The sequence below is a fragment of the Lithobates pipiens genome, unplaced genomic scaffold, assembly GCF_037356315.1.
Source record: "Lithobates pipiens isolate NorthernLeopardFrog02 unplaced genomic scaffold, aLitPip1_a1.2 Scaffold_16, whole genome shotgun sequence".
NCBI classification, from domain to species: Eukaryota; Metazoa; Chordata; class Amphibia; order Anura; family Ranidae; genus Lithobates; species Lithobates pipiens.
The window spans coordinates 640507828-640531322 of record NW_027507748.1 but is presented as its reverse complement, the minus strand read 5'-3'; the positions used below and the strand labels follow the sequence as shown (position 1 = coordinate 640531322).

Here is a 23495-nt window from a genome sequence, read left to right as displayed (position 1 = left end):
TCCTCTGCCTGACCTCCTGCACCAGCTGGTGGTGGATCTCCGTTGCTGCAACCCGGCTTGGCACTTGTGCCCTCCGAACTCTGGAATCCCTGTCTCCATCTCCAGGGGCTCTCGAGCCGGAGGTTTACGAGGCGCCGCTCCCTGCACTGTTGGGCTCTCCAACCAGGTACGTGACAGTTCTCTGCTTTTTGTTGTGGTCGGATATTGTGGAAGCCAACCCGTGTAATGTACATTATTGATGGTGAATCGTTTTTAGGTTTATATGCCCGTGTTTTATTAAATTTTGTACAAAAAAACAACTATTTTACTTACCACTGTCTCCTATGCTGAGCCTCTAAAGTCCGGTTTGTGAGTGAGTGAGTGACTTTGTATATGCGGGTTCCAGTTTATCTGGCCTGCATTCTTTTTTGATGGTAGACTATGGATGTGGCTCTAGACAAATTTTTCTAAGAAAGTTTTAAAAAAATAAAAAAATAAAAAAAAACAGTGTTAATTAAAGCGAAGTTCCACTCGTTCTTCAGTTTATTAAAAGTCAGTAGCTACAAAAAGTTTAGCTGCTGACTTTTAATAAACACACACTCACCTGTCCTATGGTCCAACGATGCGGCCCGCCATAGCCTTGGATCTCTTCCCCCCCCCGCCTCTCCTATGCACCGGCATCACTAGTGTGGACGGATCACGCTGCGTTGTTATGAATGGCCAAGCAATCTTCTGGGGCTGTGACGTGTCCCAGAAGATTGCAGGGAGGAGGGGGGAGCGGAGGAGTCGCCTAGCTGCCGCGGGTGGAAGTGGGAGCTGTCAAAACTAGGTACCCTCCCCCCTAAAAATGACATGCCAAATGTGGTATATAAGGGGGTTAGGAATCCTTAAAGTTGAAGTTCCACTTTTGGGTGAGACTCCAATTTAAATACCACCAAAAAAGGCATAATCTTTGTGGAATCTCCACTGGTCCATCAGGGCATCCACTCTGAAGGCCTGAGGGCAACGACACCTCGTGTAATATTTCTCCAGTTTGAAATTGCACGGGGAGGCAAACAGGTCCACTTCCGGTAGGATCCCCAGAGACAGAATCCAATCGAATACCTCGCTGTGGAGAGACCATTCGTTGTTGTCCAGGGAGAATCTTGAAAGAAAATCTGCCCTGGACATTTTGAACTCCTGGGAGATAAACCGCTGTCAGATCCATCAGATGCGACTGGGCCCAGGACATAATCGGGCTTACTTCCCTCAGTAAAGAGAGACTGCGAGTGCCCCCCTGTCTTTTGACGTAAGATACAGCTGTTGTATTGTCCATTCGAAGGAGAACTGAAGCTCCTGACGTCAGGTGAAGAAAGGCTTGCAGCGCTTGAAAGGCGGCTCATAGTTCCAGCACGTTCGATACCACGCTCTGGACAGGGAAATCCCAACTGCATTGGGCTACTTCCGAGAGACAGAGAGCACCCCAACCTCTGCTGCTGGCATCCGTTGTCACTGTGACCCAGGAAACAGGTACTATGGAATGACAATGAAGAAGATTTTTCCACTGTAGCCACCAAGGGAGGCTCTCCCGCATGGAAGGGGTTATCCGGACGAGATGATCTCGAGCCCCTGGATCCCACTGTTGGAGGAACCCTTTCTGAAAGGGACTCATCTTCCATTGTGCCCACTTCACCATAGGGGCTGTGGCTACCATAGTGCCGATTTATCTTTTGACATTGAGAGACTCTGAGGGGAGAAGAGGACATTGCAAGACGAATCCTGTTTCGGATCACCGGAATTTTCTCCAGGGATAAGGAGATGGTCTCATTACCGCGTTGAACTGGGCTCCGAGGAAGATTAGAGACTGTGTTGGCTCTAGATGGCTCTTCTCCTTGTTCAGGAGCCAGCCGAACTCCGTTAGGGTAGAAATAACCTGTTCCCAATGAGACAACAGTTGCTCCTTGTCTTGAGAAAGTAGGAGCAGATCGTCCAGGTAGTTGTCAGGGCTCTGCACGCGCGGTTGGACAGACCGGGCATCGGCGTGTGTGTGCGCGTCAGTGTGCATCCTGGGCACGCGCATCGCGGGGGCGTGCGTGCACGCGCTAGCGCGGTTTGGCGCCAGCGGGCCTATTTAAAGGTGACAGCTGCACTTGTTCAGTGCTGTTTTGTCTGCAGCTGTACCTGAGACTTCTGTTACTTGCCTATCTATTTACCGTTATTGACCCGGCTCACGTCTGACTCTGCTGCCTTCTCCTGCTCTGATCCCGGCTTGCCTGACCCTGCTTATGGACTGCTTATCCTTGTTGCTGAACCTCCGCTAGCCTGTGACCTTGCTTCTGCCTGCCGCTCCTGCTTCCTGCCTGCCTGATCTGACCCGGCCTGTTTGACTAATCTTCTGCTTGTTCCAAGTGTGCTGCATTCCTTCCAGGATCCACTACCACTGTTCCAGTGTCTGCTGCTATCCGGCCGTGTGATCGTCCTTCTGTTCTACCAGCTTCTGCCAGTTCCAGCCGTCCAGAGGACTACTCCCACTGCCTGCATCAACTGCTTCTTCCAGCTCAGACACTCCTACCCCGCTGCGCTCACGGGTCCACTGTCCCACTCCAGTGGACCCTGAACCAGAGTCGAAAGAGAAGTCTTCTCCACCAAGTCAGGCTCACCTCCCAGGTACCTAACAGTAGTGATGTAACCGGATGCGTCTGATCCTGATTAAAGCCAAGACAGCCAGTAAGAGTTTTGAAAATACTCGAGGCGAAGTAGAAAGCCAGAACGGGAGACATGTAAACTGAAGATGCACCTGATCTACTGCAAACCTGAGATACTTCTGGTAATCTTCTGCAATCGGTACGTGGAAATAGGCATCCTTGAGGTCTATTGAGATAAGCCGGTTGCCTGGTTGAATAGCCTGGGGTATTGTCAGCAGAGACTCCATTTTGAATTTTTCCTTTTTTATGAAGGAGTTTAGATGTGTCAGATCGATGACCGGTCTCCAGGAGCCATTCTTTTTGAGGACCATGAAAAGAGGGGAGTAAACTCCTTGAAATCTTTCCTACGCTGGAACCGGAATGGCGGCTCCTTGAGCCATCAGTGATTCTGTGTATGATACAAGAATCTGTCTTTTTTCTTCTAAATGGGGAAGAACCATTGGCATAAACTGGTGAATGGGTGGATTGTTGAAGACCCAAGAATGTCCTGAAGAGACCGTTTTGACGGTCCAGTAGTCCTGAATCGAGGCTGCCCAGATGTGCTAAAAACTGAGTAAACGAGCCCCGACTTGCTCCGCCTGGACAGACCCCGTATCAAAAGGACTTCGAAGCCTCCCGACCACCAGAAGAAGAAGCTTTTGAGGACTTTTGACCTAAAGGCTGGCTTCTTTTCCAGTTCTTCCTAAACTCGTGACCAGGTCTGTAACGACGTGCGTCCCTAGCACGTTCCAGTTCTTGTCTGGGGAGAACTCTTCTCTGACCCATGAGACGACGATCCTGGGGCAGAAAACCAGATTTTCCCCCGGTAGCACGGGTAATAGCTGAGTCAAGTTTGTTCCCAAAGAGGGAAGATCCCTCGAAAGGAATTTTACCCCATGCCTGTTTAGAGGCAGGATCCGCAACCCATGGGCGCAACCACAGGGCACGTTTGGCCGTGACCGAAGAGAGCATTACGCGAGCTACCAGACTAATCATGTCCAGGGATGCCTCCCCCAGGAAAGCCGAGGCCATCTTCAGTTCATGCACTGGTGAACTCTTGACCAGCTCCTCAGAAATGCTTCCTAAGGTCGTACCTATATCATCCGTCCAGGATTCCATGGCCTTAGATAACGCAGCGAGGGCTAGGGCTGGTTTACAAGCCACGCCTGCAGTAATGTAGATGCGCTTGAGGTCCGTATCTATCTACCTCTCCAGACCATCTTTGAAGGAAACAGAATCTCCCAGAGGGAGAGTAACATGCCTCACCAACCTCATTAAAGCGGCATCAATAAGAGGTGCCGACTCAAGATGTTTAACCTCATCGCTCTTGAAAGGGTACATTTTTGCTACCTTAGAGATCAAGGAATTTTTCCTCTCAACTTTGCTTCACTCATCAGAAATAATTTCACCAAGTTCTTCCAGAAAAGGAAAATTTGGATGGTCTTTCTTGAGATGCTTGAAGTATTTGCTCTGCTTAGAGGGAGCTTCCACCAGTTCATGCCATTTTAAAGCATCTTTGACTGCTCTGACTAAGAACGGAACCTGAGAAAATTCAAAACCTGCGCCAGGTTCATCCGTCTCCACCTCGCTATCCACTAATAGAAAGGCTGTGATGAGAGGGACCTGGAGCCTCAGGATCAACCACATCAGTAACTAGGGCTGGAAGAGAAGGAGGATTGAAAGTATGGCTGGAAGCGGAGCGGCCGAATGAAGAAATGCCGTTGTAAACAGCATTTCTCCATTCTGCCTAGCAACTAGTGACGCTGATCTCTGCTCCATGTGATTGGAACAGAGATCAGTCTTCACTAAATTAAAGCCCAACCCCCCCACAGTTAGTAACACACCCCTAGGAACCCTTAACCCCTACACTGCCACCCACTGGTTAACCCTTTCACTGCCAGTGTCATTTACACAGGAATCACTGCATTTATATAGCAGTGATTACTGTATGAATGACAATGGTCCCAAAAATGTGTCAAAAATGTCCGATGTGTCCGCCACAATGTTGCAGTCACAATAAAAATCGCTGATCGCCGCCATTACTAGTAAAAAAAAAAAATAATAAAAAATTATTAATAAAAATGCCATAAAACTATCCCTATTTTGTAAACGCTATAACTTTTGCGCAAAGCAATCAATAATCGCTTATTGCGATTTTTATTCACCAAAAATATGTAGAAGAATACGTATTGGCCTAAACTGAGGGAAAAAAATGTTGTTTTATATATTTTTGGGGGATATTTATTATAACAAAAAGTAAAAAATAATGCATTTTTTTCAAAATTGTCACTCTATTTTTGTTTATAGCGCAAAAAATAAAACCCGCAGAGGTGATCAAATACCACCAAAAGAAAGCTCTATTTGTGGGAAAAAAAGGACGTCAATTTTGTTTGGGAGCCACGTCGCACGACTGCACAATTTTCAGTTAAAGCGACGCAGTGCCGAATTGCAAAAAGTGGTCTGGTCTTTGACCAGCAAAATGGTCCGGTCTGTAAGTGGTTAAACTGCTTTTTGATAGGAAGGAAGATCAAAGGTCCAGGTGCCAGAGGGGGCAACCATCCAGAGGAGCGCCAAACAGGTACTGGGATTTCGGAGGCTTTCGCCCAACCAAAGACTTCAGAAGGCACTGGAGGGGTACTGTTAGGTTTCCTGGTGATGAGCCCGACTTGATGGAAGAAGACTTCTCTTACAGCTCTGGTTCAGGGACCACTGGAATGGAGACAGTGGCCCCGTGAGCGCAGAGGGGTAGGAGTGTCTGACTGGAAGCAGCGGCTGGTTCTTCTGGATGCTGGAACTGCAGAGAAGTTGGTAGACAGGCAGGCAGCGATCAGCAGGCAAGGCAGTGGCAGCAAGGACTGGGTGCAGCACACTTGAACAGCAGAAGAATAGTCAGGCGGGCTGGGTCACAATGGATAAGCAGGCAGGTAAGTACAGCAGGCAGAAGAGAAGTGCAGGCAGGCAGAGGTTCGGCAACAAAGGTACAGTCCAAAGCAAGGTCAGGCAGGCCGGGGTCAGAGCAGGAGAGGTCAGCGAGGTCAGACGGGTCAGATATCACAACAGCAGGCAGATAGCAAGTAGTTCGGGTACAGAGCTGCAGACAAACAGCACCGAGTAGATGCAGCAGCCTTCTTTAAATAGGCCCACTTGCGCCAAACCGCGCTAACGCGCACGCGTACGACGCGCACGCGCGAACCGCGCTCCGCGCGCGTGCAAGCGAACACCGCGAACGTCGCGATCGCGTACGCGCACATCGCGTACACGCACCTGCGCATTCGCCCGTTTCATGCGGGAGAAACCCTGACAGGTACACAGTCAACCTTCGTAAGATCGCAGCAAGCTAAGACCCCTGCGGCTCCCCAAGATACCCAGGAGCCCTTTTAACGCCAGGAGGCAGTCTCCAAAACTACCTCAAGAAGCTGAATCTATTTATTCGGAAAGACTCAAGATGGAGTCTCTCCATACCATAATCCAGGTTATTCAACCAGGAGACTGGAGGACTTCAATATGCCTACCAGCATGTCCCGATCCTTCAGTCATACCAGCAGTTCCACAGATTTGCGTTGAGGGACAGGCATTACCAGAGCCAGCTGGAGCCTACACAGAATATGGTCTACCCAATTCAATACTCAGGTGGCCACAGTTTCTTTGCCACCTCAGAAACGCCCCAAAATCAGGGAGAAGTTCCAATAGGCATTGGCTGCACCAGTGATGTCAGCATCCCAGTGCATGAGTCCTCTTGGAACGATGGCTTCATGTATTCTGATGATCCCCTGGGCTCACTGGAAACTCAGGGTTTTCCAACAAGGCTTCCTGATGCAGTGGAAGAGTTAGCTAAACAGCATGGTCCATTAGGGAAGCAGCCATGGATCATTGTTACCACAAATGCCAAAGCAGCAGGGTGGGTGTGTATATATATATATATATATATATATATATAATGTATTTATAAAATGTTTGGGGTACTAAGTAATTTTCTCGCAAAAAATACAGATTTTAACTTGTAAGCAACAAGTGTCAGATAAAAGCCTGGTCTTCAAATGGTTAAAGGAATTTCTTGGGGACCACCAGTTCACCAGAACTAGTGTCCCCATTAGAAGATTTCCCCTTGATTACTTTTCTGGGGACAACCCAAGATTTGGGTTATTCTTTTACTTTCAGCCTGGGTTCACATTTGTGCGTTGCAGACACCGCATGTGATTCTCACAGCTGTAGATATACCAACTATAGGCTACATGCCCACGGATGTTTTAAAAAACGAGCTGCAAAGCTAGTACTGACACCAGGAAAAAAAGCGGCGTTAAAAACACAATTTTTTTTTCACGTTTTGTATTGGCGTCAATGTGCGTTAAGCCACGCTAGCTTTCAGCCGCCTATCTCTGTCTATATTCAAAATCAATGGTTCCCTATGGAAGCCCATTGATTTGAATAGAAGTCGCACCAATAGTTGGATGACTTGTTGTGTTGTTAGCGTGAGGGGAAAAATAAGCCAATCACCGGCTTCTGTCAGAGGGACATCGGTCCCTCACAGAGAGTCACGGCTGCTGCCTCATCTGTGCCACCTGCCAGTGCCATCTACCAGTACCCACCCGCGCCACCTACCAGTGCCCACAGTGCCACCTACCTTTGCCCAACAGTGCCACCTATCAATGCCCACCAGTGCTGCCAATCTACTTATTTTGATTGAATCTAATCCTAATTGAGTTTAAATCAATTTCCATTTTTAGATTTTGATAATTTTGATCGATTGGATAAAAAATTTGAAGTGTGTATGGCCACTATAAAGGTGGTCATTTACTATACAATCTGATTGTCCGATCCCTGTACAATCTCATTTACCAAAACTATATAATATGAGGGCAAACCTATACAATCCAATCAAGTTCAATGATGCAATGAAATGACACTTCATTCAACGATATGTTCCATAGTGCATTGCGATGTGCCCCAGTGACATGCTGTGAAGTGTGGTGCGTAGAAATACAATGCAACGCAATCAGTCTCAACGCAGTGTTATGATGTGAACAGGGGACAAATAATAATAATAATAATAATAATAAACTTTATTTTATATATCGCCTTTTAAAGGTAGTTTCTCAAATCGCTTTACAATGAAAACACAAGAAAAACACAGGATAACATAGAGGGAAAAAAGGAACAATTAAGTGAAAGTTTGCCTTAAAAAAAAAAAAATTTAGATTTGATTTGAATATGAGTTTAGAGACTCTCTGATGTTGAATTCCATAGTTTTGAAGCATAGCAGGAGAAGGCTCTGTCCCTCATTGAGTCTAGGTGAGTAGAGGGGACACTCAGAAGACCAGAATTTGAGGAGCGGAGATTACAAGGGGGGGGGAGTAAGTTGCTAAAAGTTCATAGAGATAATGGGGTGCCAAGCCATGAAGTGCCTTATCGGTGGGCCAGAGGAACTTAAAGTCTATGCAAGGGGTGCCCAACCTTTTGAAGAGCGAGGGCCGCTTGAGCAACTTGGTAACCTGTTGCGGGCGACAATGAGCGGAGCGGACAGATGAAAAGCCAATAATAACACGTTATCTCCTCCGATTCTGTAACATGGCTGGTTGACGAACGGCCGTTCAGAAACAAACTGAAAAGTGCAAATTGAAAAGTGCGAATTGAAAAGCACAAAATTAAAAGCGTGAAATGAAAAGCACGAATCAACACTCACCAAACTTCTACTAGCATGACATTAGCAGGAGTCCAAAGGGTGGCACCAAAGAGCTGAAAAACCACATAGTACGTCACTACGTTGGTGTTTGTTGGCTGACAATTCCTTGCCATTTGTATGCAAGACAAAATCCACAGGTTTTGTCTGCAGAAAATCCGATTGTGTGTACAATGCTTAAGGTACACTGTGCTGCACCTGCGGATCAGTTTAAAAGCAGCCCAGTAACCTAACCACTACAAAACAGATCTGCCCATATATAGACTATGATTCTAGCAATACACTTGCCTTTAATAACAGTCTTTCATTCGGGTATCCATAAAAGAATAAATAAACCTCACTGTCTCTTTAAATGATATATAGTAGCATCCAGTACAACAAAGTTTGTATAATAAGTAGACTATGTATATAATAAAGTGCAGCGCTATAGTGATATCAGTGGGATAAACCCCAACCAAACAACCCTATACTCAGTACAAGGACCTCATAAGTATATAGAAAGTATATAGAAAATCATATAAAACGATGTTTTATAGTAGATAATCACACAATACTTTGCATGAACAATAATAAGAAATTGGTTGAAATATAGTGAACAAATAATGTTGTAAAACAAAAGGTAAATGTGATAGGGGTAATAGGATCGCTTGTGTCAGACCTACTCAGGATTCTGGCTGCAGAATTTTGAACATATTGAAGTCTATTAACAGTGGATTTGGGTACACTAGCGAGCATTGCAGAAGTCGGGAGAACACAAATGTATGGATCCGCTTTTCAGCTACAGTGTATGATAAGCGGCTTGCTATGGGGGGCACCCACGCCGAGTCACAGCTCCCTGTGTCCATTTAGACACAGAGCTGCAGTCTGACCCCCTCTCTATCCTGATTGGCCAACTGACATTGACAGCAGCGGGAGCCAATGGCACCGCTGCTGTGTCTCAGCAAATCAAAATGGGAGAATATCAGATGGCTCAGACACTCGTGGACATTGCTGGATAGAGATGGGGCTCAGGTAAGTATAAGGGGGTCTGAGGGCGGCTGCTGTACACAGAAGGTTTTTCATGCATAGAATTCATTAAGATAAAAAAACCTTCTGACTTTACAACTGTTTTAAACTAACATCAAATATCACCCCTAGATTTTTCAATCTAGACTGAAGCTTAAGTACAGTGCCTTCTATAGATAAGATTTTAGGACTGGCCTTAAGTAATTGATTTGGGGTGCCAATAAGCATGACTTCAGTCTTGTCACGTTGTCACAGTTTAATTAAAGGAAATTATAGACCATCCAAGTTTTTATATCACAAATACAGTTAGATAGGAGAGAGGCCGCCAAAGTCGAAACTGGTATACTGAGTGTCGTCAGTATAGGAGTGATAATTGAGCCCATCTGATCTAAGCAACAATTGCTATCTGTGTGCCTTTGCATCAATCCATATAGATCAATGCAGCTCTGCTGATATGCTGTGAACGAGCCCTAAAGCGTCTCCAGTGTCGTAGAGCACGACAGAGGAGACTACACTTCCCATGATGCTCCAATCATCTTTGGGCGGCGTGATGATGTCAGATCCCAGCCAGCATCTTTCAGATCCTGCTGTGGTCTGCCTGTAGTAAAAGCATGAATGTGTGTGTGTGTAGGTTACAGCAGGCCAGGGCTGCCTGAGCTTTCTAAAACTCCCCTGGGGCCAGATCTCTTCTCTAACCTTCTCCTGAAAGACATTGATCATCAATATTCTGCAACAGAACACCATGATCACAGCAGTAAGGATCTCTTTGTAGTAAATCCATGGACAGCACAACTTCCCTATAGAATGATAACGAACCTTTACACGTGGGAATCTGGGATCTGTGAAAGACATCGGCTTCACAATGACTGCGGTGAGTTCGAATGAAAAATACGTTTTATTGATACGGTGTACGCTGCGCCTGCGTGCCATAGAAAGCAGCAAACTGGAGTTGTTTTAGCTGCTAAGGCTGGCCCTACACTTCTTCATTTTAGGAATGCTTATTTGATTTTCTAATTATTAGTGGGGTAAAATTAACATTCGTTTTATTTCATTCGATGGAAACTTTTATCTCGAACAAATGAATTTCTAAAAGTGTATGGGGTTTTCTTTCAGCTAAGTCCATTCATTCTGAAATCAAATGTTAAAAACAAACAAAAATTTTGAAGTACTTTTGAACGACATTCATCAGGTCATCAAATGTACTGAGAATTTTCATGCAAAAGTCTACTGTACTAGTGTAGGCCAGCTTAAGGATCGATGGAATAGTCCAGCTAAATATTTAGGAACTTAACCGTGTTGGAAATGTTACACTGTAGAAAAATTTAACCAAAAGTTGGTGATTTATTGTTTCATTGTTCTTCAGGAGAAGACAGATCAAGGGAAGCTGAGGAGTAAGAATGAGCTTTGGCGTGTTCGCATACTCCACGTGCAGAGCCCTCCAGGAAGGCAGCGCATCGCTGCGCTAATCACAGGCAGTGAGACATTGTCCCGATGCGCGGCCGCAGAAATCGTGAAATGTCTCACTGCCTGTGATTAGCTCAGTGCCGACTTCTTGGTGGGCTCTGCACGTGGACTGTGCGTACACACCGGAGCTCACCCCTACTTAGAAGGTAGGAGAAACTCAAAGGCAAATATAAAGCCATCAGTGCCCATCCTAAGGCCTTGCCTAGGCTTGCAGTTGGGCAGCAGCAAAAATGCACGGTTGAGCTGCGTTTTTGCTGCCCACCAACCACCTCCTCCTTAACCACTTTCTTACTGGGCACTTATACCCCCTTCCTGCCCAGGCCAATTTCCAGCTTTCAGCGCTCTCACACTTTGAATAACAATTGCACAGTCATGCAACACTGTATCCATATGATTTTTTTTCACACAAATAGAGCTTTGATGGTATTTAATCACCATTGTGTTTTCTATTTTTTTTGCTAAACAAACAAACAAAAAAAAAAGACTGAACAATTATTTTATTTTTTTCATATTTTGTTATAACATTTTGCAAACAATAGCCAGCACTACAGATTTATCTATCTGTGCTGTATAGTGTGGATGGAGGAATCTAGAAAAATAAAAGAGTGACAGCAAGAAAAAAGAACAAGTGGACCATCTAGTCTGCCCCATAATTTATGTATTTTTATTATTTTTATTTTGGTCTAATTATAGATGTATGTTTGTCATAAGCATGTGAATCTACCTACTGTTAGATTGATTTTTTTTTTCAGGTCGAAGGGGAAAAAAAAATCATTATATGGCCAGATTAAGCTGAACACTGCTTTGTGTGCAGACTTAATTTTTTTTTATTTTTTTTTTTTTTTTTTTTTTTTTTTTTAGCGTCAATGTAATGTGTTTATTTCATATACTGCAGTCCTTCAAAAACTTTTAACACAGAGGAACCCTTGAAATAATTTTCAGGTCTCTGGAAACCCCTGCTAATATTGTCAGTGTCTGCATCCCACAGTTAGCATAAACTGCAAGTTAAAGCGGAGTTCTACCCAAAAGTGGAACTTCCACTTATTGTACTCCTTCCCCCCTCTGGTGCCACATTTGGCACATTTCGGGGGGTGGAGAGGCGGGACAGGATACCTATCTTTCACAGGTATCCTGTTCCCATTCCGGGAGCCTCTGCGACGGATATTTGTGTCACCGATCGGACTCCCTCTTCCTCCACCGGCTTCTGGGCCAGTAGAGAGAGGAGCAAAGCCTCGCGCATGCGCAGTAGGGTTCCCAGCATGCAGCCGAAAGGCTACCCTGCCGGGTTCCCTTACATGCAATGGAGGCAGGACAAAAGAGGCAGTTGCCCTGGGCCCCATCATTGTTGTGGGGCCCAAAGCAGCTGCCTCATACTTGCCAACTATCTCAGTTTAAATTCACTTATCCCTTGAAGTTTTAGTCCCTTACTGTGTCCTGATATCTCAGTGTAAAGTTCTGTTGCTGCTGCCCAGCCCTGCTCTATTGCCATGTACAGATGACTCCCCTGCAGACCTTGTGTTTATATGTAAATAACCGGCATTGATAAGCAAATAGTGGCGGCATTAATGCGTTAAAAGTCAGGGGCTGCTGTATTGATATGTAAATAGAGGCAGCATTCATATGTATATCATGTCCCCTTGAGGTCATGTCTACCATCACTTCTGCTGAATGCTGCTCACTGGAGAGGTAAAGGAGCATGCTCAAAAGTCCTGCCTACAACTGTGGTCATTCAGCCTAACATCAGCCTGTTCTGCAAAGGTAAGAAAATCGGAGATGGAACCCTTCTTCAGAAAAACATGGTGCCACAGAACCTGAATTTTGGTGCATGTGAATACGCACATCACAGCCGATGCATGAGGGTGTCATTAACAATTGTCCCCTCGCCTCCCCAGTTCATGGTGTGCAGGCAGTGAGGAGATGATGTGCTGTAACTTTTAGCAATCAATCAGTGAGCAGTAATGCTGTGCACTAACCTCTTGCAACCAACCATTGAGCGGTAAGGATATGCAGTAACCTCTAGCAACCAATTAGTGAGCAGTATTGATGTACAGTATTCTCTAGCAACCAATCATCAAGCAGAAGTCTTGTTCTGTAACCCTTTAGAAAATAAACAGTGAGCCATAAGGTGTGCTGTAACCTCTAGCAGCCAGTCAGTGAGCGGTAATGCTATACTGTAACCTCCGGAAACCAATCGCAATCGCTGCCTGATCTGATTCAGTAAACTGATTTTGAGTCTAGCTGATATTTATTGTATGTCTTAGAGCAGGTGGAGAGTGAAATTGCATGGAAGAGGTTGCCCAAGAAAATGTTTGCCCAGGGTCCAGTCAATATTAAAGATGGCCCTGAATGGAGGCAGCAGCACCCGCCAGCTGATGGAAACATCTGCTGCGGTGCCGACATCGCTGGACTCAAGGACAAGTAAGTGTCCGATAATTAAAAGTCAGCAGCTGAGTATGTGCAGCTGCTGGCTTTTAATTTTTGCAGCGGTGGGTAGACCTCCCCTTTAAGACCTAAGAATAAATAATATATAAGGACTGTGGCATACTTACAGTATTTGTCACTAAAGCTGATGTCAGACAGGTGACTCTGCTAGCGATCCAGAAGACTGGCTGTGTGTCAATATGGAAATCGCTCCCTCTCTAGCTGAGGCAGCGTGATGTCGCTTCCATCACTAGCAATCAAGATTCAGCAGTGTTAAGGACAGCAACATACCGATATCTCGCTGCATCTGGCTACAGAGGGAGAGGTTCCGTGGGGACCGTCAGGAGGCCTCTTTAACAATCCTGCCACTTGTGATGTGTCTGTAGCAGCAATACAGCCTGTCTGTCAGCCTTAGCCTAGGTTCACACTAATGCAGTATATGATTCGTACAAGTTTCCCACACCACAATTCGCACTGCCCTTGCCATCCGCTCTGCTGCGGGTGTCAGTGCAATTTTAATGATTGCAGGCTTCAAAAGTGCCAATGCGATCTAGTTGCAGTGCGGTTCCAAAATTGTTGCAGTGTGAACTGAGGCTTAGGCTACATTCACAAGAATCTCCTGTGTTTAGGCTATTTAAAAACGATAGAGAAATGAGATAAAGCATAACAAACTTTATGCTTTCCAGATCAAGTTCTCCTGCGTTTTCATGCGTTTACATGAATTTAGGCGCATTCAGAGTATTTAATCTGCCCCTGGATGCACAAAATTTGATTGTTTCTGAATGCTCCTAAACATATGTAAACACACAGCGTGACTTACCATTAAACGCCATAATATTCTTCCTTATGTGATTAAAAAATGCTCTATAAACATTTTGTAATCACAGGTTTGTCAAGCGAGTGAGGCCTTAGGGATGCTCTATAAGTCTATTTGACAAAATAATTTTCTGTAATTATAATAAAACCAATGTTACTTTATAATAATGACCAAAATACATACCCCAGGAGATATGGTTTCATTAAATGACAAAATATGTACAGACTTCTGATTTTACATTGCGTTGCCCACTTATGCATATACTATGGATGTGCAATATTCATTTTTTACTTGTTCCTCTACCCTCCCTTCAAATGGTTGTCATTGTGAAAATACTCCCTTAAATTGGTGATCACTTGGAGAAGGACCCCCTTTCATTGGTGTTCATGGAGAGAAAAACACCCTTATTGGTGATCACTGGGAGAAGACTCCCTTAAATTGGTAGTCATTGTGAATAGACTTCCTTAAATTGATGATCACGCCTTCCCAGGGGGACTGGGCGACGGAGGTGGACCGCATAAGGGACCTGGAACGTCTGTTGGCAGAGGAATGTGGTAAAAATGAACAGTTTACTCTCACCTGGACATCATGGTCCACGTTCCGGTACTCCTCTGAGTTTGTCTCCTGGGCTGAACATGGCCTGGATGGCGTCGCCCTGGGACCATGATGGAGTGATCCTTGTCCCCTATCTTTATGCCCTCTCTTATATGCCCTTGATCCTTTTTCCTTTCTGTATATTTCCATACATCCCTAGAAATCCATATAGCTAATGTACCATGGCTTCGGCTTATCTGTTGTTCCTGAATCGATGTAAGAACCCCACGTAATATTTTTCTATAGATTTCTATATAATTTCGTCTGTTGCTCTGCGCGGGGGTCAGCCTTGCTCCCCCTGACGGAGCGGAAGACGAAGGGTTCTTTAGCTTATATGCTTTATCCATTTTAGTCTATATGGATGTATGTATGTATGTATATATATATATATATATATATATATATATATATACACATACATGTTTTTTCCTTTTCTTTGCCCCCTTTTCCCCCAAACAAGGATTGTTATCATTAAAGGTTTCCTGATATGCTTTCTATGCATGCTCTCAATCCTTTTATTTGTACCATGGACATGTTTTTGTTAAGACACATACGATACATATTGTTGGTGTATCTTGTTATTGTTTGTAATGTTTAACTTCTCTTTCTCAACCTTTCTCCTGAATAAAATTAAGATTGAATTAAATTGATGATCACTGAGAGAAGGATCCCCTTATATTGATTGTCATTGGGAGAAGGATTGCCTTATTTTGGTGGTCATGGGGAGAATGATCTCCTTATATTGGTGGCCACTGGAAGGAGGACACCCTTATATTGGTGTTATTTGGAGAAAGACCCCCCCCCCTTATATTGGTTTTCATTGGAAGAATGATCCCCTTATATTGGTGTTAATTGGAGAAGGGCCCGTTATATTGGTTGTCATTGGGAGAAGGATCCCCTCACTGTATATTGGTGGTTATTGAGGGGACGAACCCTATATATTGGTGGTCATTGGGAAAAGGATCCTCTTATATTGGTGGTTATTGGAAGAAAGACATAATTATATTCATGGTCACTGGGAAATAGATCCCTTTTTATATTGATAATAATTAAAAGAACAATATATTAGTTGTCATTGGGAAAAGGGCCTCCTTCACCAGTGGTCAGTCATAAGATGCACAGTGGGAAGAATATTCCTTCTATTGGTGGTCAGTGGGAAGAAAGCCTCATAGATTGGTGATCTATAGAAAGAATGCCCTTTACATTGGTAGTAAGTGGGACGAATGCCCCAATTGCTGATTGCTCAAGGAACCCTGGTTGAAAATGACTGATCCATAGTAAAAGGTGGATTTTAAAGATACGTCTTTAAAGCAGACAGAATATTATTAATGTAAAAACATTAGCTTTGCTGCATGCATTTACACATTCACCGCAAATTTCCCCTCTGTTTTCACTGCAAATTTTCAAAGCAGCTGTTCAAAAGATTGGATGTGATTTTGTTTATTTTTTTTAAACAGCAGCCACCAGTGCCTTTTAACAATAGTTGGTTGTCATGGAGCAGGGTGGGAAGCTGGCCGTGTCCTTAAGAACCCATAGAGAGACTCCTAAACATTGTAGACAGCCTTCTCAGAAGAGTTGAAGCTGTTAAAGCTGCAACGGGTGGGTCAACTCAATATTGAACCCTACAGACTAAGCCCTTGTACACACGGTCGGAGATTCCGACGGAATGTGTCCGATCGGACCGTTTTGTCGGATATTCCGACTGTGTGTGGTCTCCATCGGACTGTTTCCATCGGAATATCCGACGGACCAAGTTTTCCAACATGTCGGTAAAATTTTCCGACAAAATGCTCCGATCGGACATACTCTGATCATGTGTAGAGAATTCCGATCGGACAAAGTGCCACGCATGCTCAGATCAAATTCCTACACCAAAGCTATTGGCTACTAGCCTGAACGTAGTCCCGTCGTATCGAAATAACGTCATCACGTTGGATTTTCCGACAACTTTGTCCGACCGTGTGTATGCAACAGTTTCGGACAAAATCTTTCGTACAAAATCCGGCGGATTTGGTTATCGGAATCTCCGACCGTGTGTACAAGGGCTAAGACTGGGCTGCCATTAAAATGTATGTGCATGTGAAGGCATCCTAATACTTTTGGTATTATAGAGTATGTGAACCTGTTCCATAGACATTCGGTTTGGTTCGCATGGTGTGCTATTCAGATGCAGTTCAAAATGCATCCAATTTGCATATATGTGAAGCCTTACCCATATTTTATATTATCTGTATCATCTTGCCTATTTTTTTTTTCATCAGCATTAGAAGTGATGGAGTGCTGCTATGTAAGGGAAGCATGTAATCATTCTTTATTGGGAAGTTCGTTGTAGGAACTTTTTTGTATTCTTTGCCAGAAGCCCTGCAGGCAATAGGGTGTTTCCATTCCCACCCTAATCCACTCATTGTTTTATGTGGCTCTATGAGAGATGCATAAGCAGCCTGGTATTTGTTTTAAAAAATTCAGCTATCAACAAATAGGAAGAGAAAACGCAAGACTGCCCCAATTGCCCTGTACGGAAATGTAGGCGCATATACTGAAAGCCTATGACCTCTAAAGGTGGCCATACACTATGTGGATTTCGCTACCTTGTTGTCACCCTTCAACATCCTGTGGCTAAAAAATTGAAAAAAAAATGTATTCGGCCAGTTGCCCAAATACAATAGCCAGTTTTAGCCCTTATTCACATGGTCCACCTGCATTTGTTTTAGTTAGGCTGCTTTCACACTGGGGCGGTATTCAGGTGTTACAGCGCTAAAAATAGTGCCTGTGTAGCGCCTGAAAAAAACCGGCCCCTTTAACTCCAGTGTGAAAGCCGGAGGGCTTTCACACTGGGGCGGTGCGCTAGCAGAACAGTGAAAAAAGTCCTGCTAGCCGCATCTTTGGAGCGGTGAAGGAGCGGTGTATTCACTGCTCCTATACCGCTCCTACCCATTGAAATCAATGGGACAGCGCGGCAATACCGCCAAAAAAAGCGCCGCTGCAGCGGGCGGGTTTAACCCTTTTTCGGCCGCTAGCGGGGGTTAAAACCACCCCGCTAGCGCCCGCAGACCGCCGCTAAAACGACGGTAAAGCGCCGCTAAAAATAGCGGCGCTTTACCGCCGACGCCCGCACCGCCCCAATGTGAAAGCAGCCTTAATGTAGAACTCCAGGCTAAATTTTATATTTAAAAAATCTGCTGTGTGGGGGAAAAAAATAAAAATTTAGTCCCCATTAGGTTTATGGCATTTTAAGGCTTTCTGTCATTTTCTTTATGTACAAAAGAGAACATGGAGGCGGGACTTTAAATGAAGTACGCAGAGGGTTAAGTGTTGTGTGGCATTATAATTGACATATCTATAATATATGTAAAGGAGTATGGCATTTGTCTCATAATTCATATTCGATAAAAAATCGATATACTACACATATAATTGACATATCTATAATCTATGTCAAGGAGTAGGACATTTTGTCTCATAATGCATATCAATAGAAAATTGATATACTGCACATATAATTAAATACCTGCATGGAGTAAGATAATAAACTTTATTTCATACAGCAATATATAATACATAAATAATCCCAAAAAATGAATGGCACATGATACATATGGAAAAGCCCAAAATTGGATAGCACATGATTAGAATATAGTCAGATACATAATGCATTAACAGAATCCACAATGGCGTGGTAGGATGAAGTATGCGATTTGAACACAACATCTGTTAGCTCAACGCGTTTCGTGACTTGATGTTGGATTAAGCGTGTACATGTGGAAGGTATCTAGGGCATCCATGTGCAATTGGTACGGCATTGAGGGTCATGAATATCCCCACGTGGGGAACATCTCCTCCGGGAGCGGAGATGGTATGTTAAGTGACAGCCTCCATGGTTTAGGAGATATTTGCAATTCCCCATATGAGGATTCCTTCTGCGCATGCGCCTCTAGTACTCGGCGCATGCACACTTTAGAAGGGTCACAGCGTGCTGTTTTCATTAAACGACATGCCGTGACTGGCGTCTTTCACGCGCACACGACTCCGGCCAGTCACAGAGCCGGACTGCGTGACCCCAGAAGGAAGATTGATGCTTCCAGCCGGCGAGGAAATGTGTCAGGTAAGTGACACATAATGGATTATGTTTTGCCTTTGCAGGGAAACAAAGAGGAAGTAAACCCAACAGGGTTTATTTCCTCTTTAATACTACATTTCTGATTTTTTTTTTTTTTCGGTAGGCAGGGGCACGAGACAAGGGTGCCCAATGTCTCCTGCCCTATTTGATTTGGTGATCTGGTGATAGCTCTGTGTGCCTCTTGAGATTAGAGGCATTCTTAAATGCACTCCTCTCTATGTGGATGATCCAAGCCCATCCTTACAAGCATTTTTTGACATATTGACAACATTTGCAAAGTTTTCAGGTCTCAAAGTCAATTGGACTAAGTCGAGTGTGATGTCAATTGACACTGGGCCCAGTCATATGCCGATGCTAATATCCCTATTGTTTGGGTACCCTGAATAATTGGGTATTCAGATATCACCTAGAGTGGGGGACTATATGACCCTTAATTCCAACAGTTAAATATAGATTGGAGGCCTGGAGAAACCTACCTTTATCATTGATTGGAATGGCGACTGTTCATAAAATTTTAAATCTTACCATTATTTTTAGATTTTCTTTTAAACTCTCCGCTGTGTGTTACACAGACCTACTTCAAATGCACTGATAGCCTTTTTAACATGTTTTTTATGGCCTAAATCGCATCCTAGGATCAGTATCTGCACCCTACAAGAACCGTCTGGACAAGAGGATGCTTCCACAGTGTTAGAGGCAGAGATCCTTGAATCTTATGAGGGTCTATCTAATCTAGTACATAGAGGTTCTTGGATGCATTCATCTTTACCGGGATCTATGAAAGTAACAATACGGGCATGGTATAAAGTACAAGAGCTCATGACTCCTGGGATAAAATCTGTCTCTTCATCAACTCCATTGTGGTTTAACCCCAAACTACAGCACTTCAGTGGAATTCCAGATCCGCTCATATGGGTGGGGGTTGGAATAAAGAGCTTACATGATGTAATAGAAGGGGGGGGGGGGGGCGCTATGTACTTTTGATTGACTTAAGGCCAGATATCAGTTGCCAAACTGCTATCTGTTAAGATATCTGCAGCTGAGGCATGCATTTGTGTGTCAATTTGGCTCAGATGCCCTGGATTTTCGTTCATCTGCATTGGAACTTTTACACAATGCTTCGCTTGCCAAGCTTATGTTGGAAATGTATAAATAACTGTTTTCTGTAAGGCCAAAGGCACTAACCAAAATGCAGAGATGTTTGGATGTAACTCATTCCGAACATTCAGGGAGAAGACTGGGACGGCATATGGGAGGTTCCATTTAAGCCTCTGGTATCGTTTAGAGATCGCCGTATCCAATTCAAACTGGTCCACATAATTTATTATACCCCAGATTGGTTAGCCTACAGCTGACTGTAGAAAAGAGAAAATTCTCCCAATCATCTATTTCCGAGGATGACATTTTCTGGCTTCACACCAAGCAATATAAGTCTTCCAGACCTTATGAGAAATTTTCCTACTGACAGCTTTTCTAGCATTAACTAGGGTAGACACTACAGATCCTGAGATGCCACGGTCCTTTAACACCCTGGCTTCAATAACCATGCCATCAAATTTAGAGACTGTAAATTGGGGTGGAATATAGGACCTTGAGACAGTAGATCAGGGCAACTTGGAAGCGCCATGGCCCGTCGATTGTCAGTCTCACAATCTCCGGGAACCAGGGCCCTCTGGGCCAGGCTGGTGACACCAGAATGACTGGAACCCCCTCTTTCCAAATCCTGAGCAACAAATGTGGAAGGAGAAGGATCGGAGGTAATGCATAAACCAGGGAGTACTGTCTCAATGGAACTATCAGAGCATCTGCTCCGATTGCCAGAGGATCCCTAGTTCGGGACACAAATAGCTGTAGCTTGTTGTTGAACCTGGATGCCAATAGTTGGACCTCTGGCCATCCCCAATGCTGGCAAATTTACTGGAACACCCCTGGGTGTAGGGACCATTCCCCCAGGCAGATCTGCTGGCAGCTGAGATAATCTGCCTTCCAGTTCTCTACTCCCGGTATATGGACTGCCAATATAATCGGCACATGTCCCTCTGACCAGGATAGTATGTGGTTCACCTACTTCAGAGCTGAATGACTCCTGGTACCACCTTGATGGTTTATATAGGCCACTGCAGTGGCATTGTCAGACTGAACCCTGATAAGGGAGTCCTGAAGCTCAACTATCCAGCAGGACCATAGGGCCAGATGCACTGCCTGTAATTCCAGGACGTTGGTGGGCAAGATCTGTTCTGTCCCTGACCATTTTCCCTGAGCTGTGAGTCCTTATAGGATCGCTCCTCAGCCTGAGAGACTGGCATCTGTAGTTAGTACTCTCGAAGTTACTGGGAGGAATGATTTTTCTCTGTCGCAGTTCCTGATCCCACAACCACCAGTTTAGGCTTAAGCGTGGCGGAGGAGATAAGCACATTGGATAATCCAGGGCTCTTCCTTTTCTGATCTAGGCCAACAAGATGTCTTGTTGTAAAGGCCTGGAATGGAAGTGGGCATAGGGCACTGCCTCGAAAGAGGATACCATCCTCCCTAAAGACTCATAAAGAGCTGAATGGAGGGTTGTCTGGTGCCCCTTATCTGATGCACCTTAACCTTACAGGTGGCGAGAATATTTTTGCTTTAATGTTATATAGGATCAGACCTAAATAGTTTAGACTTTGAGCTGGTTTCAAGGCTGATTTTTCGGTATTTATGATCCAACCTAAGCTTTTCAAATACCGCACTGTGCATATTATGCTCTGTTCTAGAGCCTGTAATGAGTGATCTGACTAGGAGGTCGTAATACCCGATTCCCTTGGGCCCTTAAAAGATCCAGTACTGGTGCTAGGACCTTTTGTGAACACCTGGGAGCTGGAGCCAGCCCGAAGGGTAGAGCCACAAACTGAAAATTACGTTCCTCTACTGCAAAAGGTAGGAACCTCTGATGAGGCTGAAAGGCTAGAAAGTCTCCCCTCGGGAGTGAGGCTACTACGGAGTGGACAGAATTATAGATATATAGATATATATGGTGATATGAAGGTTTGAAAGACAAGTGGCTCATTATAAGGGAGATATAGAAGTGGATGAGTGATTGACTATTGATGTTAAGGTGTGGCAGGTTGCTGGGAAAGTGGGTATCTTCTACCCTACCCTAATTAATTCTATATCTTGGCTAATATTGCCAGCAACTAGATACATTTTTATGGGATACAATATAGTGTACTTCTTTTTTTGGCCATGGATGGGCCCCCTTGCTGGGGAGAAATGGGGTGCATTTTCTGACCCTGGGGCTGCAATGCATGGCAGTCTATCTCCCCCACACTTATCCCTTATACAGGTTGGGGGTGGGGTCTTGCCTCCTATGCATCGGCATCATGATTGGATGCTCTGCTCAGTGCATTAATCTGCCTGAGCATTGAGCAGATTCCCTCTTTCCATCCAATTGGGGCTCATGGTGCTGGTGGGGACCCGCCCTTTTCCAGGGATATAAGCTGCTCAGGCTGGCCAGCTGACCATTTCACATGAACCATTCACACAAGCAGGACATCAGGCATGTCTACAGCCACAGACCCACACAGGTAATTTAGTTTGGCTCACATTCAACACAATATCTCTTTGGGATTAATTTTTAGTTTTCACATTAAACAGACCACCATCCATTGTTGGTTTTGTTTTTATTTTTAGCGGGCATGGTTTTTGGTTGTAGGTTTTTTTTTTGTTTTTTTTTAGTTCATACACATCACATCACCACTATTCATCACTTCACTCATTCACAGGTATAGGCTCATTTCATTACATTACTTTAACACATTCGTTTCACATGGTTTCATTTTCCTACCCTTGCAGAGCAGTGTGGACTGTTAAGCATACACCAGATTCACATGGTCATGACATGGTCACCTGGTCTTCACCTGGCTGTTGTCTCCGATCTGGATGGGACTCCTCACCACAGCCCCCGGGGAGATAATCATCCTTGTCCCTCTTCTTCCCTTGGATTTAAGGTTGGGCGTCACCATTTGGCCATACTGTAAGTTACACACCTTTATTTTTGGAGATTGTTCTCCGTTTAAAGGATATCCTATACTTATAGATATTACTGATTTAATTTCAGCGCATTTTGCTCCTGATGATTGGCACGAGTCATGAAACGTGCGTCGAGTTACATCGAACTGATGCTTAGACCATTTTGGCTCACCATGAAAAATCGATTGTGTTCATTGAACTTTTTATGAATGGATGAGTGTCCTTTTGTAACTATAATGTTTATGTTTTATCTTACTCTGTTTAACTATTTGTAGCACTGACCCTGCTGGTTTTGCTGGGTTTACCGTTACCTTCTCTCGCTCGTTGCTCATCTAGGGGTTCCCGAGGTTGATGGCCCAATAAACTGCAGAGACCGACACTTAAATCCCGTTAGGAATTTTTATTTGCATAAAACTTTGAACAGAAACACAGTCTCTCAGTTGGGAATAGAGGGTATGGGTAGGAAAGCTCAGGCACTTTTGGAAACTGCTGACACTTAAAGATGTCTCTCTCTAGATGATCCAGGGAATAGCCAATCGCAACTGGATATTTCAACTGTTGGATAAATCCTTGTTTGTGGATTTAGCAGCCAACAGGTTTAGCAAAATCTCTGCCACAGACTTGGTTGTAAAACTTTAGATGAACACAAAGAAAAGTCTCTCAAAGAATTTTAGTTGTAACCGAAGGATGAAATTAGGAACTTTCTTACAGTACCAGAATCTTGCAGCCGGTCCGGCGATACCGTAAGAAATGCGG

The 23495-nt window shown here is 44.4% G+C and overlaps 1 protein-coding gene across 1 annotated transcript in view; it reads left to right on the top strand.

The window, feature by feature from the left end:
- Nucleotides 1-9701: 9701 nt before the first annotated feature.
- Nucleotides 9702-23495, top strand: part of TRIM13 (tripartite motif containing 13) — a 36876-nt gene continuing 23082 nt past the window's right edge. Inside the window, exon 1 of the mRNA XM_077484282.1 lies at nt 9702-10195. Coding sequence (XP_077340408.1) covers nt 10187-10195 — 9 coding nt within the window. The 5' untranslated portion in view covers nt 9702-10186. The remainder of the gene's footprint in view (nt 10196-23495) is intronic.